General features: G+C 42.2%; 2 protein-coding genes and 1 long non-coding RNA gene across 16 annotated transcripts in view; 1 reads left to right on the top strand and 2 right to left on the bottom strand.

Moving 5' to 3' along the window:
* The window catches only part of Nadk2 (NAD kinase 2, mitochondrial), a 42033-nt gene extending 36814 nt beyond the window's left edge, over positions 1–5219 (bottom strand). Inside the window, exon 1 of one of the 3 annotated variants that reach the window (XM_085676661.2) lies at positions 4856–5219. In XM_085676661.2, coding sequence (XP_085532787.1) covers positions 4856–5113 — 258 coding nt within the window. In that variant the 5' untranslated portion in view covers positions 5114–5219. The remainder of the gene's footprint in view (positions 1–4855) is intronic. The other 2 variants (XM_085676659.2, XM_085676660.2) reach the window with 2 other exon arrangements.
* A 307-nt stretch (positions 5220–5526) lies between these two features.
* LOC125397007 (uncharacterized) lies at positions 5527–15311 on the top strand. Its single transcript, XR_007230966.2, has 2 exons — positions 5527–5718; positions 13569–15311. It is a non-coding gene; the product is annotated as an uncharacterized LOC125397007 (long non-coding RNA).
* Ranbp3l (RAN binding protein 3 like) overlaps positions 9724–18926 on the bottom strand; it is a 47042-nt gene continuing 37839 nt past the window's right edge. For 10 of the 12 annotated variants that reach the window (XM_085676671.2, XM_085676665.2, XM_085676667.2 and 7 more), the window contains 4 exons: positions 17813–17933; positions 16070–16212; positions 13752–13932; positions 9724–11868 (listed from right to left, as the gene is read on the bottom strand). In XM_085676671.2, the coding sequence (XP_085532797.2) occupies positions 11825–11868; positions 13752–13932; positions 16070–16212; positions 17813–17933 (489 nt within the window). In that variant the 3' untranslated portion in view covers positions 9724–11824. The remainder of the gene's footprint in view (positions 11869–13751; positions 13933–16069; positions 16213–17812; positions 17934–18926) is intronic. The other 2 variants (XM_087896923.1, XM_087896924.1) reach the window with 2 other exon arrangements.

Here is an 18926-nt window from a genome sequence, read left to right as displayed (position 1 = left end):
AGCTGCAGCACTCAGGAAAGTGGACCCTGCAACTGATCTGGGCAACACAGTAGAACCGACCCTGCTAGCGGAGGAGTGGGTCAGCCCTGAAGTTGTGAGCATGGGAGAGCTGTTCTGTTCACTCATCTGTCGTGTGGCAGCATGGGCAGGGCCCAGATAATCTCTCCCACCCCATCAATATCTGAGGAAGGTGAAAAATTTGGCCCCGAGGTCATTCGAGCAGGAGAGCTGCCCCTGTCCACCACCAGCAGCAACGTTCAGGAGAACAGGCCCTGCACCTCCCCTGGGCAGCACAAGGGTGCTAGAGCCAACCCTACAGTTGTGAGCACGGCGGGGAGGGGCAGTGGTGGTGGAATTTTCTCATCTGTCATGTGGCACCATGGGCGGGAAAGAGATTCCCCCAACAAGGCCTGCGGCAGGTGGAAGAACTGTCCCAGTACTCACCTGTCATGTGGTGGCACGGTCAGGAGAGCGATCCCCCCCCCACGCCTCACCCATCATCTCACCCATGGACACCTGAGGCAAGTGGAGCTGTCCCCATTACTTATCTGTCCATCATTTAGTAGCATGGAGTGGGGGTAAACGCCTCCCCACATCCTGCCTCAAGTGGGAGTACTGGCCCAGGGGTCCCAAGAGTCCAAGAGCTGTCCCTGCCCCTCATCAGCTGCAGCACTTGGGAGAGTGGCCACTACACCTCAACAGCAGAGCTGGCCCTGACAGTGTAGGTGTGGGACAGCCGACCCCCTCTCTTGCTCGCGGCTGCAAGTCAGGGCAATGCTAGAGAGCTCACCCTGGTAGGAGGGTAACAGGGCGGTAACAGGATGTCCAGGAAGAGCACCAGCCAGAGCCCAGTGTTGATAGTGTAGCAGACACCAGAGGCCTCAAACCCAACCAAAGATTCTTTGCCATGAATGTCTGCAAGTAAACATGCAAGGACAAATACTGTGTGACTGTGTTACACTACGGCTTCCACGACAATGTTTTTTTTTCCTTTTTTACCTTAAATTTTATCTTGTTTTATTTGGGGAGGGCTTTAGGGGCAGAGGGCAGATGGGAGTAGAAGGAATATAGGTGGGATCAAGATACATGATGTGAAATACACAAAATAAATTTTTTACAAAAAGAAAAAGCACCCCACTATCCTTACTCATCATACACAGAGATTATTTCCAAAAGGAAACACAAAAAACCTGATAAACGAGTCATTTGCAGGGGCCAAAACTGAATAAAAGATGACGAGAAGGAAAGGCTGATTACACACCATTGCTTTACATTTTCAACAGTTTTAATGTATTGCTGATCCATAAATAGTCCAAATTAAATCAGCACAGCTAATGAGAATTAAAATGGCTTAAGAATGCCAAAATGTGAAGTTCTAGAAATAATAAGCAGTAAATCCAAGAGACAGCCAGGAGTCCCCGTCTATGAAGAGATTACTGAAACACTGTGTTTCTCAAAGTATAATCTGGGAACCACCTGGGAAACACAGGAAACTGGCCAAAAAAAAAAAAAAACTGTAGATCTCTGGGATTCATACATAGTAATTTTAGGCATATGGGTCAGAGAAGCAAAGTGTAGGAATTCTCTACGTTGAATCAGAACCATGAAAGGGAAGGTTCTGGAATCTGTACTCTGCTAGGCTCCCTGGGTGATGAAGCCTCTGCATACTGACAAGCAGAGAAGCCAAGCGGCCAGATGTTCACCCTTAGATAGCCGGCTCTGGCGCCTGTGGCTGGAAGATCTAACAGCAACAAGGTTCAGTTAGAAGGCCCTGGCAGCACCCCAGATCACGTTCTTTAATGTGCTAACTACTTACACGGCCGGCTGCATATATGTAGAAAAGAATTATCTGCCTAGCACTTAACTACAACCTAAGCCACCCATCTTTATTTTTTCTTTTTTTTCAAACAAATGGAAACAAAAGCAAGGCATTATATCTCTACCTAAGAATCAGACAATAAACAGAAACAACTTAACCTAATAGACGTGTCATTAAATAAACTTATTTTATCCTATTATATCTAAAAATGGTTCCTCTGAACCACAACAGAATGGGAGAAGCCAAGTGAAAACTGCTCATTTCTTATCTGATTTGTACAATCAAGTATTTTAAATAAAGCCTTTTCGTTGGCTGACAAAGTATGTTCTGGGAAAGAACATCCTTCCCAAGTCTGTTTTGTTTCATCTGAAGTCTAACGTGTGATGGACAAGGTGTCTGGTTATTAAAGCTCCGCCTCTGCCACCAGCTTCAGATCTATGGCACAAATAGACTGTGATAGTGGTTTTATGCCTTTGCAATATCATGAGACTTGGAAGCTAAATCCTTAACTAAAAGGCTTCCAGTCTTCCATTCCCAAGCTAAGTCACTAATCAGCCAATGGGAGGAAAGGCAAGATTGAAATAATGCAACGCCACCAGGAAGAGCAACTGAAAGACAAACCTTTGCCCCAAGCCGAAGGATATAATCCTATGCTTGCACAGGCTTCATCAATTAAAAAGATACCTCACGTAACTCTGTGCCTTTCTGCAAAGTCAGAAAACCAGAGGCTTCAGGACAGAAAGCTACAAGGACAATCTGGTCAACATCTACTATGTGCATTTTAACAAGTACCCTAAATCGAGACCTATTTTGCACAAAAACATAAAAACCAACATAAGAGAATGCTTTCATACAAAATCATGTTACCATGATGTGACACAGCGGCCACAGCACCAACAGCACGAAACAAGCAGCTGGTCACTTTAGTTCTAGCTGGGCTTTACCCCAACAATGTAACAAATGACGTGAAGTTCTTTCTGCTCCTACCTTCTACAGAATACCACGGCAGAAGAACTCCACACAGCCTGGTGCTCCTCCGCTGTTCTTATCCAGGCTACACCTAATGCAATCTCACTCCAAATACACCTTGGCATCAATGCAAAACCAACTTCTATATCAGTAAGGGAGAAATCCAATAAAATTGCAGGAAAAAAAAAAACCCAAAGAAAACAAAAACCTTATTCTGCCTCCTTCACTTGGTGATCACAAACCTCTGCTGCGGAGCCCAGCAGTCACACTTTAAAGCTGCCTTAATCTAACAGCATCACCCAATGACGAACAAATATTAATTAGGAGATAATTAGGAGATATCTCCACTCAAAGAAGGAGTCTGAGTTTTTAAAGACACCGATTACCCCTACATTTTAAGAGGCTTTATTAGTAGTAATCTGGTTCAGAAATACAAGTGTTATTCTCAATTCAGATATCACCTGTTTTCCCGAGTCCTTGAAATCATTTCAAAATGCTAGCTCCTTAGGAAAGGGCTTGGGAGCTCTTCAGCCCCAGGTGAATGAACTTTTGAAAGCTAACATTGCAGTACAAATGCTTCATTTCGCTCAGGAAAACAAAAAATGCAAAGGGAGTCGCTTACACAGAACCAGGGAGCACCTAGAGCTCCCGGCAACATCCCACCTGTGCTGTGTAGACCTGAAGAGCACCAACTCATTTTGTTTCCTTGTTTCCTGAGTGTACCATTGTAAGCCCAGAGAGTCTTAGATGAAGTTGTGTGAGCCTAAGCATACAAGATTATTTCACAATTTCTAAAAGGTGAACCTTGCAAAGTTGGGCGGATAACCAAAAGGACACACCTCTTTTTTCCCAAAATAGAAACAGCACACTTTCATCTGGCCAGCAAACCCCCACCTCACTGCGTTCATTTCACTCCACTACACCATCGACCCCGGCCAAACTGCCGATCTTCTCTACCACTGTGGATGTTTTCTATGAACACTTCCAACACTTGGGCGAAAGGGAAAAGATATTTGCACACTGACTTCTACCAAGTGACCCTTCAGCTTGCCAATCAAACAAGACTGACAAGATGCCACAGTTAAGCAAAGACTTACAATGGGTTTCTCCCACCTCTCCCAAAAAATGATATCACAAAGTATCACCAGGTTTTAAGAATAGGCAGCCTACCTATTCTTGTACGTAATTGGAAAATGGTTATATACAACTAATTCTAAAGCCTTCAGGTGCCTGGAATCAACAATTACAGATGTTCAATGGGAGTTTTTCTAGAATCTAGAACATTTACCTAGAATCTAGATAAACTGCTAACAGCCGATTTCCCTAAAGTTGCTGTGTAGCACAAAATCAAAATTTTCAAAACTGGGGAAGCTCAAACTCTGGGTTCAACCCCTCTCACACACATACACACGCGCCTGGTTTTGCACAACTGGCAAGGCTATTAGTAAATATACCAAATATGTGTATCGCGGAGTCACTGTACTTCTGAGACACAGACCCTTCCTTTCACCCATTATCCATCCTGTTCCCTTGTCCCTTATCTGACCTTCCTACGTGAAAACACATCTCAGGTCAACTTTCCTGCCTCGCTGTCCCAGGCGCTTTTGAAGCGGCCAGATACCCTGGACCGGCGACTACAATTCCAGCAGGGTTTGCCCTGGTCAGGCCTCGGTCCTCGGGAGTCAAGGGGGTGTGTCCGTGGCACCATGACCCTCTCTCTGCCACCAGCAGCCGCACACGGGAATGTTTTCTCTCCGGGCGGCTTGGGGAGAGGTCCCCAAGGCGAACAACCGTCAGGCCACCGGTCCACTTTCCAGCGATCGGAGTCTGTGCAGAGTCTGTACTACCGAGGCCGGGGCGAGGGCACACGTGGCTTCTCAAGTCCCGGTACCAGGGGCCTCTCCAAAGAAGGCTCGGGACGCCAATCTCCCACGCTCGAGGGGGTTGGGGGGAGCAAGCAATCGGAGGGAGGCCGTCGGGCTTTGCGGGTGTCCCGTGTCCCGCGGAGCTCAGCCGTACCCCTCACCTCCCTACCCCCGGTACCGGCCGATCCCCTCCAGGACCCACCAGCTGCTTCAGGTCCTCCTCCGAGAGCTCCGCGTAGCGGTACCGCTGCTGCTCGAACTCGTAGCGGGTGGTTTTCGCCACCACCACCACCCGCGAGGGGCGGAAGCCGCCGTCGGCGCGGCTACCGCGGCCCGCCAGCTCGCGCGGCTGCCCGTGCCCCAGGTGCCGCCGGCCGTCCGCGCCCGAGCCCCGCAGAGCCGCCCGGCCACCCGCCACGCGCCGGCAGCTGCCCAGCAGGAAGCCCCGGTAGCAAGTCATGGTCCGCGGGGCTGCGGCTGCAGACTCGCACTCCCTGCCGCCAGCACCACGCCGGGCGCGCAGAGGTTAAGTGCGGAGACGTGCGTGGAAAGCGCCACTAGGGGGGCAGACGTGCCCAGACGCCGGCGCGGGCGGGGAGCCCCCGAGACGACCAGAGGGGGGGGGGGAAGGGGGGCGGGGAACGGGGCTGGCCTACGGGTGGTGGGTTTTATTTGTTTGTTTATCCGTTTTCTTCCTGCGCCTGCGCATTGGCCTCTCGGCCCGGCTCCACCTCCCTCTCCACCTTCCAGTCCTCTCTGTGCCCGCCCCCAGGCCGCCGCCGTCAGCCAATCAGAGTTCGGGGAGGTTTGGGAGCCCGAGATGCTGCAGGGATTGGCTGTGGCTGGGACAGGGCAGGAATTCTATTTGGCGTTTGAGCTGCCTGAGGAAATCCAGCTGGAACCGGTCTAAGGCGGCCTAGGGGGTGCTGGCGGAGTTTTGAGTGCCTGGCGGGAAAGCGAGGTCCTAGAGCATCTTCACCTCGATGCTGCTTTCATTATGGCCTAGCTTTCTGGCCCCGTGCTTGACTTGGGTGAAAGTTAACCAGTGTCTGCTGGATAGCTGCGGTAAGAGCTGAGGACACTGACCTTGTCCAAAGCGGCCAAGTTTGCAGGGCCTAATGCCAAATGAAACTGCCGAGCCCTTTATTAGAGAGGAATGACAGATAGCGAGAAGGATCATAGAGCATTAACACGAGCTCAGAGATCTAAGCTCGTCCTTCTGATCGCCAAAGAGCACCCGTCTAGAGAGACGGTGCTGTCAGTGAGAAACGTGGAGGATAATGAGGGAAGGAGTCTTGCCTAGTGGTGTGTGTCCCTGTAGACCGAAGATAAAGATTGGAAAAATCGGGTAGGGCCAGACTGAAGGTTTGAAATGTTCGCTCGCACTTTGCCCTTTATTCTTTGCCCACAATGAAGCAAGCTCAAAACAGTGTTTGATGATTATTGATCTGGCTTTGGAATGTTGGGTAGTCTTGAAAGTCAGAGCAAGGGAAACTGTCAGTCTGTGAGGACAGTTACACAACCATAGAAATCTAGGCTGGTCTAAGAATACTGCGAATAGAAGGGAAAGTTACTCTGCAGAAAAAGTTCTAGGACAGTGCACAGCCTAGTAATGCGGCACCTGCCTCTGACGTCCTTGCTGTTGCGCTCTTTGCTTTGCAGCTCTGGCACCCCCAGGAAGTGGCTTCTGGATTCCAGGCACGCTCTTTCATATTTATGAGTCTCAGGAGCCTCTGTAATGTCAGATCTATTACCTCTAACCAGAAAATTACAGCGTTGACTCCTACTTTCCAGCCAGAAACAACTCAATGGGATATCCTCGTCAAACCTTGCTTTGGATGCTTTCTTCTGTCTCCCCCAAAGCATTGCTTCATTAAAACATCCTCTCAGAGGTATCTTGAATTCTCTCTCCCTGCTGGATATTCCACTCAAGTTCTTAAACATAGCCATGTCTATGACATTAAAAACTTGAAAGAATGAGAGAACCTTCTAAGCCCCAGTTGTCTCCCTGTCCCCTATCACCCTTTTACATACAGATCCTGGACAGAATAACCTGTTAATCAGTCATCCACACACTCACGCTGCCAACTTCTTCTTCTTTTTTTCTTTTTTTGGTGAGGAACAGGGGGTGGGCACGTAGTTGGTTTATGTTTCTAATCCATCATTGTGGGAACCACCAACCTTTTGTCTTCTCCCTATGTTTTCTTCACTACTCTTATTTCCAAAGTTACCAAATGACCAGACGGGAACCCCGAAGTTAGCATTTAATTCTTAAATCCCTTGGTTATGTGAAGCACTGAATTGGCTCAATTCTTTCTGGAATATTTGGCTGTTGACTCTGAGCAAGACAGTGACCTCTCATTTCTCTCTCTTGGGTTCTTCCTAAACCCATCTCTGAGATGTAGCTCCTACCATTGACTCTTAAAGCGTTCTTTCTCTCCCTTGCTCCCCGGCTCCATTCTTCGTGGTGAATTCATCCACTGTTGTGTAATGAAGAGTCTGGGCCTTCAAATACTGATTCAAGTCCCAACTTTAGTGTGTATTTGCTTTGTGAACCTTGGACTGATTGCTTAACCTTTCTGAGCCTCTTTCTTCATTTATAAAACAGTAGCTGCCTCGTAACATTGTCCATAAATGAATAAACGTCTAACCCTATGTCCACTGTAAATTAAACCCTGCAAATGTTAGCCTCCTTTGTCTTAAATGACTTCAGCTATTACCAGTGTCTTAAGCCCATATCATTCTCCCTAACTTCAGATCTTTATTTGTAGCTTACTATAGGATGTCTCTTCAGTTCAAATATGCAACACCTATTAGTGAACACTAAATTATATTTGAATAGAACATTCTACCAGGTGCCGGAAATCAAATAATAAAGGGTCTTTGTTCTTTGGGACCCTAAAGTTGTACAATAGTAGAATTCTACAGAGTGTTTCTAAGAAATCAGAGGAGCAGATTTCAATTCAGCTTAAGAGGTAGGGAAGATATCCGGGAAATGTCTTGAACTAACACACATTAAAACATTAGTGTCGGGTTGGAGAGATGGCTCAGTGGTTAAGAGCACTGGCTGCTCTTCCAAAGGTCCTGAGTTCAATTCCCAGCAACCACATGGTGGCTCACAACCAGCTGTCATAAGATCTGGTGCCCTCTTTGGGCGTGTGGACATACATGGAGGCAGAATGTTGTATACATAATAAATAAATAAATCTTTAAAAAAATAAAACATTAGTGTCTGCCAGATGGTGGTGGCACATGCCTTTAATTCCAGCACTTGGGAGGTAGAGGCAGGCGGATCTCTGTAAGTTCGAGGCCAGCCTACAAGAGCTAGATCCTGGACAGGCTCCACAGCTACAAAGAAACCCTGCTCTAAAAACAAAAGGAAACATTAGTGTCATCAAGAATGAGAAAGGAGCCAGGTGGTAGTCGTGCATTCCTTTAATCTCATCACTCAGGAAGCAGAGAGGCAGATCTATGTGAGTTTGAGGCCAACCTGGTCTATAGGGCAAGTTCCAGAACAGCCCCAAAACTACAGAAAAGCCCTGTCTTGAACCACCCCCCAAATTAGAAAGGAATTCTACAGAAGAAATATCAAACAAATGTGTAGAGACCCAGTGAAGCAGCTATTCTGAATTTCCAGTGAATTGTGAGCAGTAGACCACACTGGGAGACAATACTACAGCCAGGGACAGAGGAAAGAGCTACATCCATGCTAAGGGCCTGGGCTTTTATGCTCTACATATTAGAAAACAGCAGAAGGACAGGCATACTTAGCTTTGCAAAATCCTTAAAATTTTCTCAAAAGAAACACTTGCAGCACATAAACCCCTTAAGAGATGTTCAGCCATATTAAAAATCAGAAAGATACAAATCGAGATCAGAGTAGAATGGTTTTTATCCCCTAGATTGGAAGAAATTAAGAAGTTCTAGTTAGAAGATGATCAAGCTATCAAGACCTTATTAGGCTAAACCACTCATCAATCATTTCCATGGTTCTACCATTACTACAGTTCACAAATACTTTCTTAGAAGTTCTAATGTGTTCTTATATTTCAATTTGATAACTTCAAGTCTGATTTTTTTAAAAAAAAAGCAATCAGTATAGTAGAGTATAAATGGGAGTTATGATCTGATACAAAACTCCTGGTATTCATGGGACAGGATATCTGTTTCACACCTTTCAGACAAGAAGAAAATTTTAAAGTCACTGAATTGCAAACTCTAATCCCAGTGGTTTAGTATGGCAAAGCTGGTGTGGTTTTCGTTCCTTTTTTTTTTTTTTTTTTTTGGTTTGGTTTGGTTTGGTTTTGGGTTCTCTGTATACAATCCTGGCTGTCCTGGAACTTGCTCTGTAGACCAGGCTGGCCTTAAACTCACAGAGATCTGCCTGCTCTGCCTCCCAAGTACTGGGATTAAAGGTGTGTGCTCTCAGGCCCAGCTGTGGTTTTCTAACGAGTGATCCAAGCAAGTACATGATAGCCACGTCTTAAGCAAATATTACTGTTCCTAACATTTTATGAAAGTGCCGTGTTTCACTGATATCTTCAGCTTAGAGATTTCCAGGTATCTTAAAATGTACTCTTTCCAGTCTCCACAGCACTCACGCATGTGTGCCTCTGTAAAAGCTCCATACCCCTCTTTAGAACATTGATATAGTCCTGTACTTGAGTAGATATTTTTCACTGGGAATGAAGGGTACCTTGCTTTGGTAATAACGGATGATGTGGTGGTTTGATTGATTAATGTCCCCAATAGGTTTGAGTATTTGAACACTTGGTCTCTGGTTGGTAACATGTGGATAGATTAGAGAACCTTGAGGAAGTACATCACTGGGGTTCGGCCTTGAGACTGGTTAGCCTGGTCCCATTTCTGATTCGCTCTGCTTTCTCCTGGTGGATAGAGAAGCGATCTCTCAACTGCCTGCTCTGGCTCCCTGCGTTAATGCTCCCCCACCATTGTGGACTCTCCCTTTGGAACTGTAGGCCCAAATAAACTCTTTCTTCTGTAAGTCCCCTTGATTTGGATGCTTTATCATACCAACAAAAAGTAAGTCATAAAGGATGTAAAATAAGATTTGGTAACAGAAAACATTTTAATGAGTCATAACGAAGCTAAACAATTGGAGTAAATACTATTGAAAGAGAATGTTTAGATGATCTTAAAATATCTTAATTCAACATAAAATTAGAAGTTTTTGATAAAAATAGCTGGTCTGAAAATCCAGAATGTAGGATTAGCAATCACCTGTCTGAATAACTTAAGAAAATTGATATTATTGTATAATTGGTTACCTCTTATTGGAAGGAGATAAAGTTTGTAGAAAAAAACAAAAACAAAAACAAGAAAAGGGAGAGGAAGGCTAGATTTTTCTTTTAATCAAGATGAAGAAATGTTGCATGATATCTCATGTTTCTGCTCTTTGTCACTGTTTCGTGATCCAGAAGTTTTCACTGTCCCTGCCTTGCTGACATTCTAACCTACGTGGGGGTCTCCTGACATTTCTGTATAGGCCACAAGTAAGATTGTTTCTCCTTTGCTATCTCTACAGAAGACCAGAGAAAATCAGAGTTGATTCAACTTATAGTAAAATAGTTGGCACACAGACAAAATGTTGTTTCATTTCCATTCCAGTATAGGAACAAGGAGAAACATGCCAAGAGATAAAGGAGCCTCTGTTTTCCGCTTGCTTCAACAATTATCCTATAATTGCAATGTTCCCAAAAAGCTAAGGTCTTATAGGTGAACCAGTGCTTTCAAGTGCCTCCCTGACTCTATTATGTTCCTAGTAGGAATTATCCACTGAGTGTGTTCTGCACCAGAGTTGCTTTTATAAATGATGATAGAGGAGAAATAATCTTAATTATCTAAATTTACTTCTTTTCATGGAACTGCCTCTCTCTCTTCAGTGTCCCTTTTCTCTTCTTCTGAACATATTAATCAAATCCTACTCTTAAGAGCTTGTTCGGCTGCAGTATGCTAAACTGTGATTTGAGCTGAGGTTTGGTTGATAAATATGTACATGCGGATGCTTTTGTTGTTACAAAGGCAATTAAGAAATGTTAACTTTTAAAATATCTATTCAGATATATGCTTGCAAAGAACTGTTACCTCAGTGTAGCGGTTTGTGCAGTCATACCTCATTACAAGTATGTACGTGAGGGTTCAGATCACATTCAGAAACCGTTTAGGATCCTGAATCTTTATCCTGGGATGGAACTGTTTAGGGCCACCAATAAAATAAAATATGGCCCTAAGTACTGAGACTGATTTTCATGTTTGCTTCATAAAATGTCTCTGAAATATCAAAAGTGCATAAAAACATCTTCTGAAAAATATTGAAATCACTATACCATAATGGTAGAATTTGAGATAGTCATTTGACTTTATATGATACATTTGTTATAAAAGGGTTTCTACATAGCTACACACTGCGAGACTATATTAATGACAATCACATAAATAAAGAACATTAATATTTAGCTTTTGTATTTTTTGACACATGATAATATATTACATTTTGTTCCATTATTCTCCAACAGTTGTGTACTGACTGTGAGTCAGATACATAAGATGCAATGGATACAAGTCCATGAGCAGACATTTTTGTAAGAGAATTTCTCCCTGAATATATGTATTAGGAAACTGAGCATGTGAGTGAGAATAGATATTTCTCGGGAGATAAACATGATTTAATAAAATGCCTTGCAGCTATAATACTTTTAAAGATATGACTGTAAATTTAGTAAAGTATTTTTTTCTAAAGCCAGACAATGCATGACTAAAATAAATACTTTAGTTAGATACTTATCAAGGTATCAATTTATACTTTTAATTATTATATTCATCAACATGATGAGTTATCCAAATTAGTTATTAAATCCTATTCTAGATTAGGATGAATTTTTATCTTCTGAAGTTCATTTCTTAAATTCTGTCCACAATATTCAAAATGTAAAACATAAAACTTTTAATTACAAGAAATTGTGTTTCTTTAATTTAAAAAAAAAAAAACCTCCTCAAGGTATGTGCAGCATCTCCTCGGTTAGGGCAGTCTGGCATGTCAGGAGCGTGACAGTTTCTGTAGCTGTCCTGGGGACAGGAGAGCGCTGGGAACAGGAGAGCGCTGGGGACAGGAGAGCACTGGGAACAGGAGAGCGCTGGGAACAGGAGAGCGCTATGAACAGACGACTGACTGTCTGTAGTTCCACCTTGAAGGGCCTGTGGCGAACGTAAAATATTTCATTACGTGATGTCGTATTTAGACTTAATATCAAATGCAGATAAACATAAGTAGCTTAGTGATAAAGAAATGAAAGATAAAAATATATGTTTAAATAATGTCAGAAAATATTGCTAATAATTTTCATTCCCACCTATTTCAAGTGTGGTTGATTTTAGCTCATGTGTACTCTTCTTTTGCAGCTTTTGAGTTTATCATCATTAGTGTGTGTGTGTGTGTGTGTGTGTATGTGTGTGTGTGTGTGTGTGTGAGAGAGAGAGAGAGAGAGAGAGAGAGAGAGAGAGAGACATAGAGAGGGAGGGAGAGAGGAAGGGAGGGAGGGAGAAAGGGAGGGACATGGGGCGCACACGTGTGCTAAGGCATGTGTATGGAGGCAGAGGATAACTCTGTGACGTTGGTTCTCTCCTTCCACCTTTACATGGGCTCTGCGGCTCAAATTCAGGTTGTCAGGTTTGAGTGACACATGTTTTTCCTGCTGAGCCATCTTACCAACAATGTGACTAATAATTTTAAAAGTGACATTTTCTGACAAATGTTATTTAATTCATGGGCAACAAAATCCAAACAGGCATTTTATAGTTTCCATAACATTTTAGCATAGTTTGCAATAGCTCCTGAAGAAGGGGAACAATAGCAGAAGGAGGGTCCTGTGATTGACAGTTATTTATTTATTTATCTCCATTTATTTAATAATCACATGGTTGCATACCAATCAGCCCTATCCTAAAGTAAAAGTTTCAAACTGTGTCTCATTAGTTAAATTTTGCCATTTCATCTCTATTTCGTATTGACATTTTCTAGTAGAATCCATTTTATTGTGGACAATATAAACATTGTAATATGAAAGATAATGTACTTATTTATTTCATTTAATGTGGAGAATCATAAACCTTTTGTTCAATAGATTTGTTTAAAGTAGAAAATCATACTCATATACTGAATCAAACAAGCTAATCTGAACACACGGTAGAATTTTCCTCTTAATTATAATTTTAATAATTAAGAAAAGTCTTTCATTCTGTTTTATATGTTCTTTGATCATTTTTAAAATTATGTATAATTAGGGAACCTTTAAGATTTTCGAATGATTGAAAGTTGCAAATGTTCCTCACATGACCATTTCCATTGCCAGGTCCCTAGAGACAGAGTTGGAGTGAATGAAGCCGGCACTGAAAATGACTGGATGGCTCTGTTAGAATAGCTACGTCCACAGAACACAGCAGTGCTTACTAGGTTTTGGGCACTCTGCCCCACCAATAGTGGTATCAGTGGTATCAATAGTGGTATCAGGGTGCTACATTTAAATCCACACTTCAGGACAAACAGTAAAATCTAAAAATCATCTTGCTGCTAATTCTGTTCAGCCTCGGTTCATTTGTGAATTGGGATCCAGTTTTAAAGTGTAGTCATTCTTGCCCTAGTCAGAGGAGGACCTTGCAGATAATACTTAGGCCTTTTAGGTGTTTCTCTCAGCAATCAAATTCCAAAGGAGGAATAAATACGATTTTCAGGACTTAAAACTAGATTTACTTGCATCCCCATTGCATACATTTCTGTTGCCTCTAGCTGTAGCCAATAAAAGGCTGAACCGTGAGAAAATGAGCGTGAGTTATGGTTACTTTCAAGGTAGCAATGTCATACTTTAAATTGTGAGCAAAGTCTTTTTTGGAATTTATAGGCAAATGACCTGCAGCTGTCACAAGATTGCCAACTTGAAGGCCCCTCGGAGATAACAGATTTTTCCAACCTTCTCCTGGATACAAACAGCCAGGCCCCAACCACCACTCACTTAAAGCAACCCAAGACTGGACTATGCTCACAATGATGCTTTTGGGCTTCTGACCTAACAAGAGTTATTTACCTGATCCATTTTTAGTGACTTGTACGAAGTCCTCCTCGTCCTCGTCACAGCTGAACTGCTGGAGAACTGTATCCGGTTGGCTTTCAGCAGGATCGCTGTCAGCGTGCTTCCTGAGGCTTCGGAGGGCAACGAGGCGGTGATGGATCGCTGCGTACAGATAGCCTATGTCTTTGGCACTAGCCTTTGTGAGAAATGGATAATGTAGCTATGTTTACATCTCTTTTTATCTCTCGCTGTTTCTAAAGGACAGAATTGTATTACATAAATCTGGAAGGTACATAAATGCCCAGAGCCCAACATGTTAAAAAGTAAAGCTGATTCATTTTACGCCAGATTGTATCCCAAAGTGAGTACTGTTGTGAGAGCTCAATCCATACATTTTAAGTGGAGCAAATGCAGTTTTGTAATTTAAGAATTCTCTTTGAAGTGAGACCTTTAAGATGGTTCCTCTCTGCTCATGCTCAGAGGAAAGGGCCTGCTGCTTCTTCTCATCACTCCATTACCCCACCCTCCAACCCACGCAGCTTTGTGGGAAGCAAAGCTCCGGAGGAATGGTGACATTTTCAGACATCGTACTTCTCAAAACGTCTCGGAGCTAATTTTGGTTGTCATTAATATAACGATGATGGCAGCAGTAGCTTAAAACTGGTGTAGCATTAGCTGTAAAACAAAAACAACTGGTCCAGACATACTCATCCCTCTTCCTTTTACAAAGGAGAAAACTGTTGCCGAGAAAAATAAAGGGACGTGTCTAGTTACAGCATTAAAACACTCATTCACACTAAGAAAAGGTAATGTGCATCATTTCATTTTAATCTCAGCAGTTTTATAAAGTATATTATTTTTGCCTTCATTTTGCATGTAAGTCAGTTTAATGAAACCTAAGAAATTTGGAGGTCATACAATTGTACAGTGTGCACATATATATGGATGTGTACACATTTAGTTTCTCCTGATTTTGTAATATCTACAGATACATACTAAGATATTTTGTGGATAGACCCCAAATCTAATCATAGAATTTATTTAGGGTTCATCTACACCTTGTCCACACAGCCTATAGGGAATTTTCTTCAATGTGTTTGTGTGCCTGTGTGCTGACTGGGACCTGTCACACAAGATTGCTCAAATTTCCATGTTGAAGCTCCAAAACTGGAGTTGGGAACATTTTGGATTTCAAATTTTTAAATCAAAGATGCTTAACCTATTAGTGTAAGACTGAAATGTTGATAGCGTTCACAACAGATGATCTTTATTGTATTTCCTTTGTTTGTCTCTTGAGAATGTGCCATAGTTTAAAAACCAGCATGGCTCAAGCTTTGGTAATGGTGAAGAGAGGCAACCTCAGTTTCTCCACCATGCTCTACCCAACGAAAACCAGTGGGATGGGATATTACGTCCTTAAATGACAAAGAGGACTTAATCATTTTAGCATCTTACTTTTTTGTTTGTTTGGTTTTTTGTATTGCTGCTGATTGAACTTTTCCTAACACTTTACTACCTAAGTCACGTATACCTGATGAAGCACTTTAAGTTAATAAAATTTGGGGTTTTGTCACATACTGTTTTTTCTTCTTTTTTTAGTGGAAGTCTATCCACTTATATTATTATCTACTTCCATATCATTTGGCTTCTCCTATTTTTCAAATCTTCCAAGTCTCAGGCTATGGGGAAAACTCAGTTGGGGATAGAAGGTTGGGGGGTGGCAGGAAGAAAGCTGTGTTCTTGGCAGCTCTCTTGGATCTGTGTCTTGTATTTGAGGTCAGGCATTCCTGCTGCAGGGAACAGCAGTGCTTCCCTGCGTTACCCTGGAGATTTTCTCATGTCTGGCACTGGAATTTGTTACTGGACTGGTTGTGACATGCTGGTCTTGTGCTTTTCCATTTCTCACTGGACGCTTTGCTGTGACCACAAAGCCTCCTCTATCTGGGTAACGGCACCAGTGGCAGGTTAAGACTCTGCTGACCTCCTAGGAGCCACTGTGACCATGTAAACACTGGGAACTCATGCGCATATTGACATAATTTCAGTTGGAAAGGAAATGCTAGGTGGTAACATCCAATGTCTTAGAATGAGGACCAACTGATTGATATTGACTTTGGTGTCAATTTGAATAGATGTTAGGCCATATTAAACTGTCAATAATCATAATGGGTGACAGATTTCTTTGCCAACCATGCAGATTATTTTTTTCACACAAGGGCTTAGCTGAACTGTGCAGATTATTTTAACATGATGCAAAAATGAATTAGAAATTGCAAGAGGCTAATTATTGTATTAGTAGGATGACGCCCTCAGAACTGAAATCAGTAACTTACCTGAATTAAGAATATTTTTATACCATCGTCTTCTAAATCGGTCGCAGTCATTCGCAGATTTCTGTGATTTGCTCTCTGAATCTTCATCTGGGTCCAGAGTCTGCTGTTGAGGACCAGCCTCAGGTTACCTTGGTTGCGCATGACTATGACAAGAAGATGAACAAGTCACGTTAGAGTTCATAATGCCTTAACCTGGAAGAAAAATCTTTTAAGGAAAAGACTAATCCTGTAGTTGTCTTTCAAGCTGTGTTTTCACTAGTGAGTGGTAATTTAGCTAGATTATAACTCGGTTTTAAAATTGGACCTTATATTAGAGAAAGTTTGTGTATTTACTTACTCTAATTTCAGTATTAGAATTCTATTTTTGTAGAATTTTTAAATTATTAAATTTAAAAGGCTTCTTTGAAGACCTGGTGACATGAAGATTATCTAAGAAACATTTACAATGAAAAAAATCAGAAGCAAATGTTTAAGTGTTCTAAATGTTGAATCAGATCCATTACAGCTCAGCCATTAAAGAGAATACTGAAAATCCGCTAACGGTACTGAAGAAAGCTTCTCATGTGGAAAGACAATCATGGAATACTGTGTAGAAAATGCCGGATCAGTATAGCACCATGAACCATAAACTGCAGTCTGCATAGAAGTGTACAGAGAAGGACATTCACAGAATGTGTTCTGTAAACACTGTATCTAGAGGATAGACCTTGACACATTTTATCTATTCTTTGGTTGACTTATTTGCTGCTTTCTGTGGTGAGCCCATATTACCCACATAATAACAACAACAATTAAGGTATTTGGAAATTTTGGTCTTAATTGTTTTTCCTGGCGAACAGCAGAAGTAAACCCGAGTAGAGAACAATCAGTACCCCTGGTTGCATTATTTAGCAACCTGTTTATCCATTACAAAGTTGAAAACCTTGTTCTTGGTCTTTTGTTCTGAATTCTATTCCTTTCCAGCTTTTGAGCTTGACATTTGAAATTCAACAAATCCTCCTATGCCCTGGTCCAGATTCTATGTGTAATTTTCTTCAAAACATTGACTTCTACGAACTGTCTGGCAAGATAATTCACCACACCAGTCCTCTATCCTTGCTCATATGCGGTTTGGGCCTCTAAACAAAGGCCAGTGTGCCCTTTTGGATGCCAAACATCTGAAATCTTTCCCCAGCTCCTGATCACCCTTTTGCTGCAGGACGCAACAGTTACAATTGTTTCCTCAGAAGCTGACCCCTCATCCCAGCTCCACACCGTGTTTGGATGCCAAGGATACATTATGTGTCAAGTATTTCTTTCCCCCAAACTTTGAACATTACAAAGCTATTTGCCTTATACCCCTTCTGATGCTGATGATACCACTGTTCAGGTGTGGGCTTAGCTTTGACACAGGTGCTTTCCACACAGAATCTCATTAGATTTTCACAGCTGCTCAAAAGACTTGAGTTATAGTATCTCAGTAAATTCTCACAAACACTGAAAAGCCCACAGACTACAGTTGTTCACAATTTGAATTCATATGGCCAAGCCATTTCTTTGGGGTTGCTAGTCAGGTGGTGGAGGAAAAATTTGAACCCATGCTGTCTGATAGGTGAACTTTGCTGAAATGGGAAGCTCCGAGAGTACATTAGAAATCGTTTTCCATCATCAGATTTATTGGTGTGTTTGGCAATGCATCTGCAGAAAGCAGTGAGAATCTTCATGAGAGACTTTACCCATTTTCCTTCCAGCATTGTTTCTTACTTAGTCTTGACTGTAGTGTCCCACAGTCGCCGCTTGCTATGTCGTTCAGCCTCAGGATTCCTCGGCCTCTTTCAGTCCAGGATTGTGTTATTCTGGTGAATACAAAGATCTTGCAGTTGATCTAAATGACAATTGTTTAAAATGTCAGATATATTAAATTTTTTTCAGATTAAATTATTTCTTGTGCCCTAATGCTTTTGTATCTGACTTGTCTTCTTATTTCATCTTTGTTGATGATTAAAGAACTACAACTTGAGATTTATTTAACTTTCAAGAGTGTGCAATCTCTGAATAGTTCAAACTGGAAAAATATAAAACTAACATCATGGCGTGAAATGAAAAGAATTCCCAGTCCTTGCTCTCCATCTTCCACTCCTGTAACTCTTGTATTTCACATATCTTTCAGAGATGTTATAGGTATACATACCAACACAAATATGCTTTCATCTTTTTCTAAAACTATAGGATACCATGTATACTTGCTGCTTTCTTATGTGTCTATACGCCAATTTCTGCATTAAATTTGATCTTATCTTGGCCACATAATATTATTTGAAAGAAATGAATCATGGATTTGCATGCTAAAATATTTCGAGCCCAGCACACGGACATGGAGAGCTATGACATGATAAGACAGGGACCCTTGTGGCAATTTAATGGTTGCCAGTTATCAAATACTCTCGTGCATAAGACGTCATCTTGCATATTCAAATGAAAATGCAGTGTGCCAGGGACTGACCTCTAACAGTTACTTCAGTTAGGCCAGAATTAAACCTTGAGATGCACTTATTTGGAGTAAAAGTATCCTTAGGTCATAGTGGAAATGAGGGGGAGTGGACAGAGTGTGGGAGAAGATGAAGCATGACCGGGGAGGACTGGTGCCTTTTAACAACATGGAGGCCACAGAGAGTCCCTGACACCACAGCCCCAATCAGATACAGCATCCATCTGTGAAGTTCTTGATTTATGCAAAAGTCTACACTTTAGTAAACAACAGTAATAACAGAAAAGCTTTTTATCTTAAACTGGAATCAAGTCACCTTTCAGGATTAATAGAGTTGATCATAGTAATGGCACTGGTTGTGAGAGCAGACATGGGAAGTAGAAAGTAGAT

This window comes from Myodes glareolus, chromosome 15 (assembly GCF_982192425.1).
Source record: "Myodes glareolus chromosome 15, mMyoGla1.1, whole genome shotgun sequence".
NCBI lineage: Eukaryota > Metazoa > Chordata > Mammalia > Rodentia > Cricetidae > Myodes > Myodes glareolus.
The sequence above is the reverse complement of the archived record's forward strand: the minus strand, read 5'-3'. Positions and strand labels throughout refer to the sequence as shown.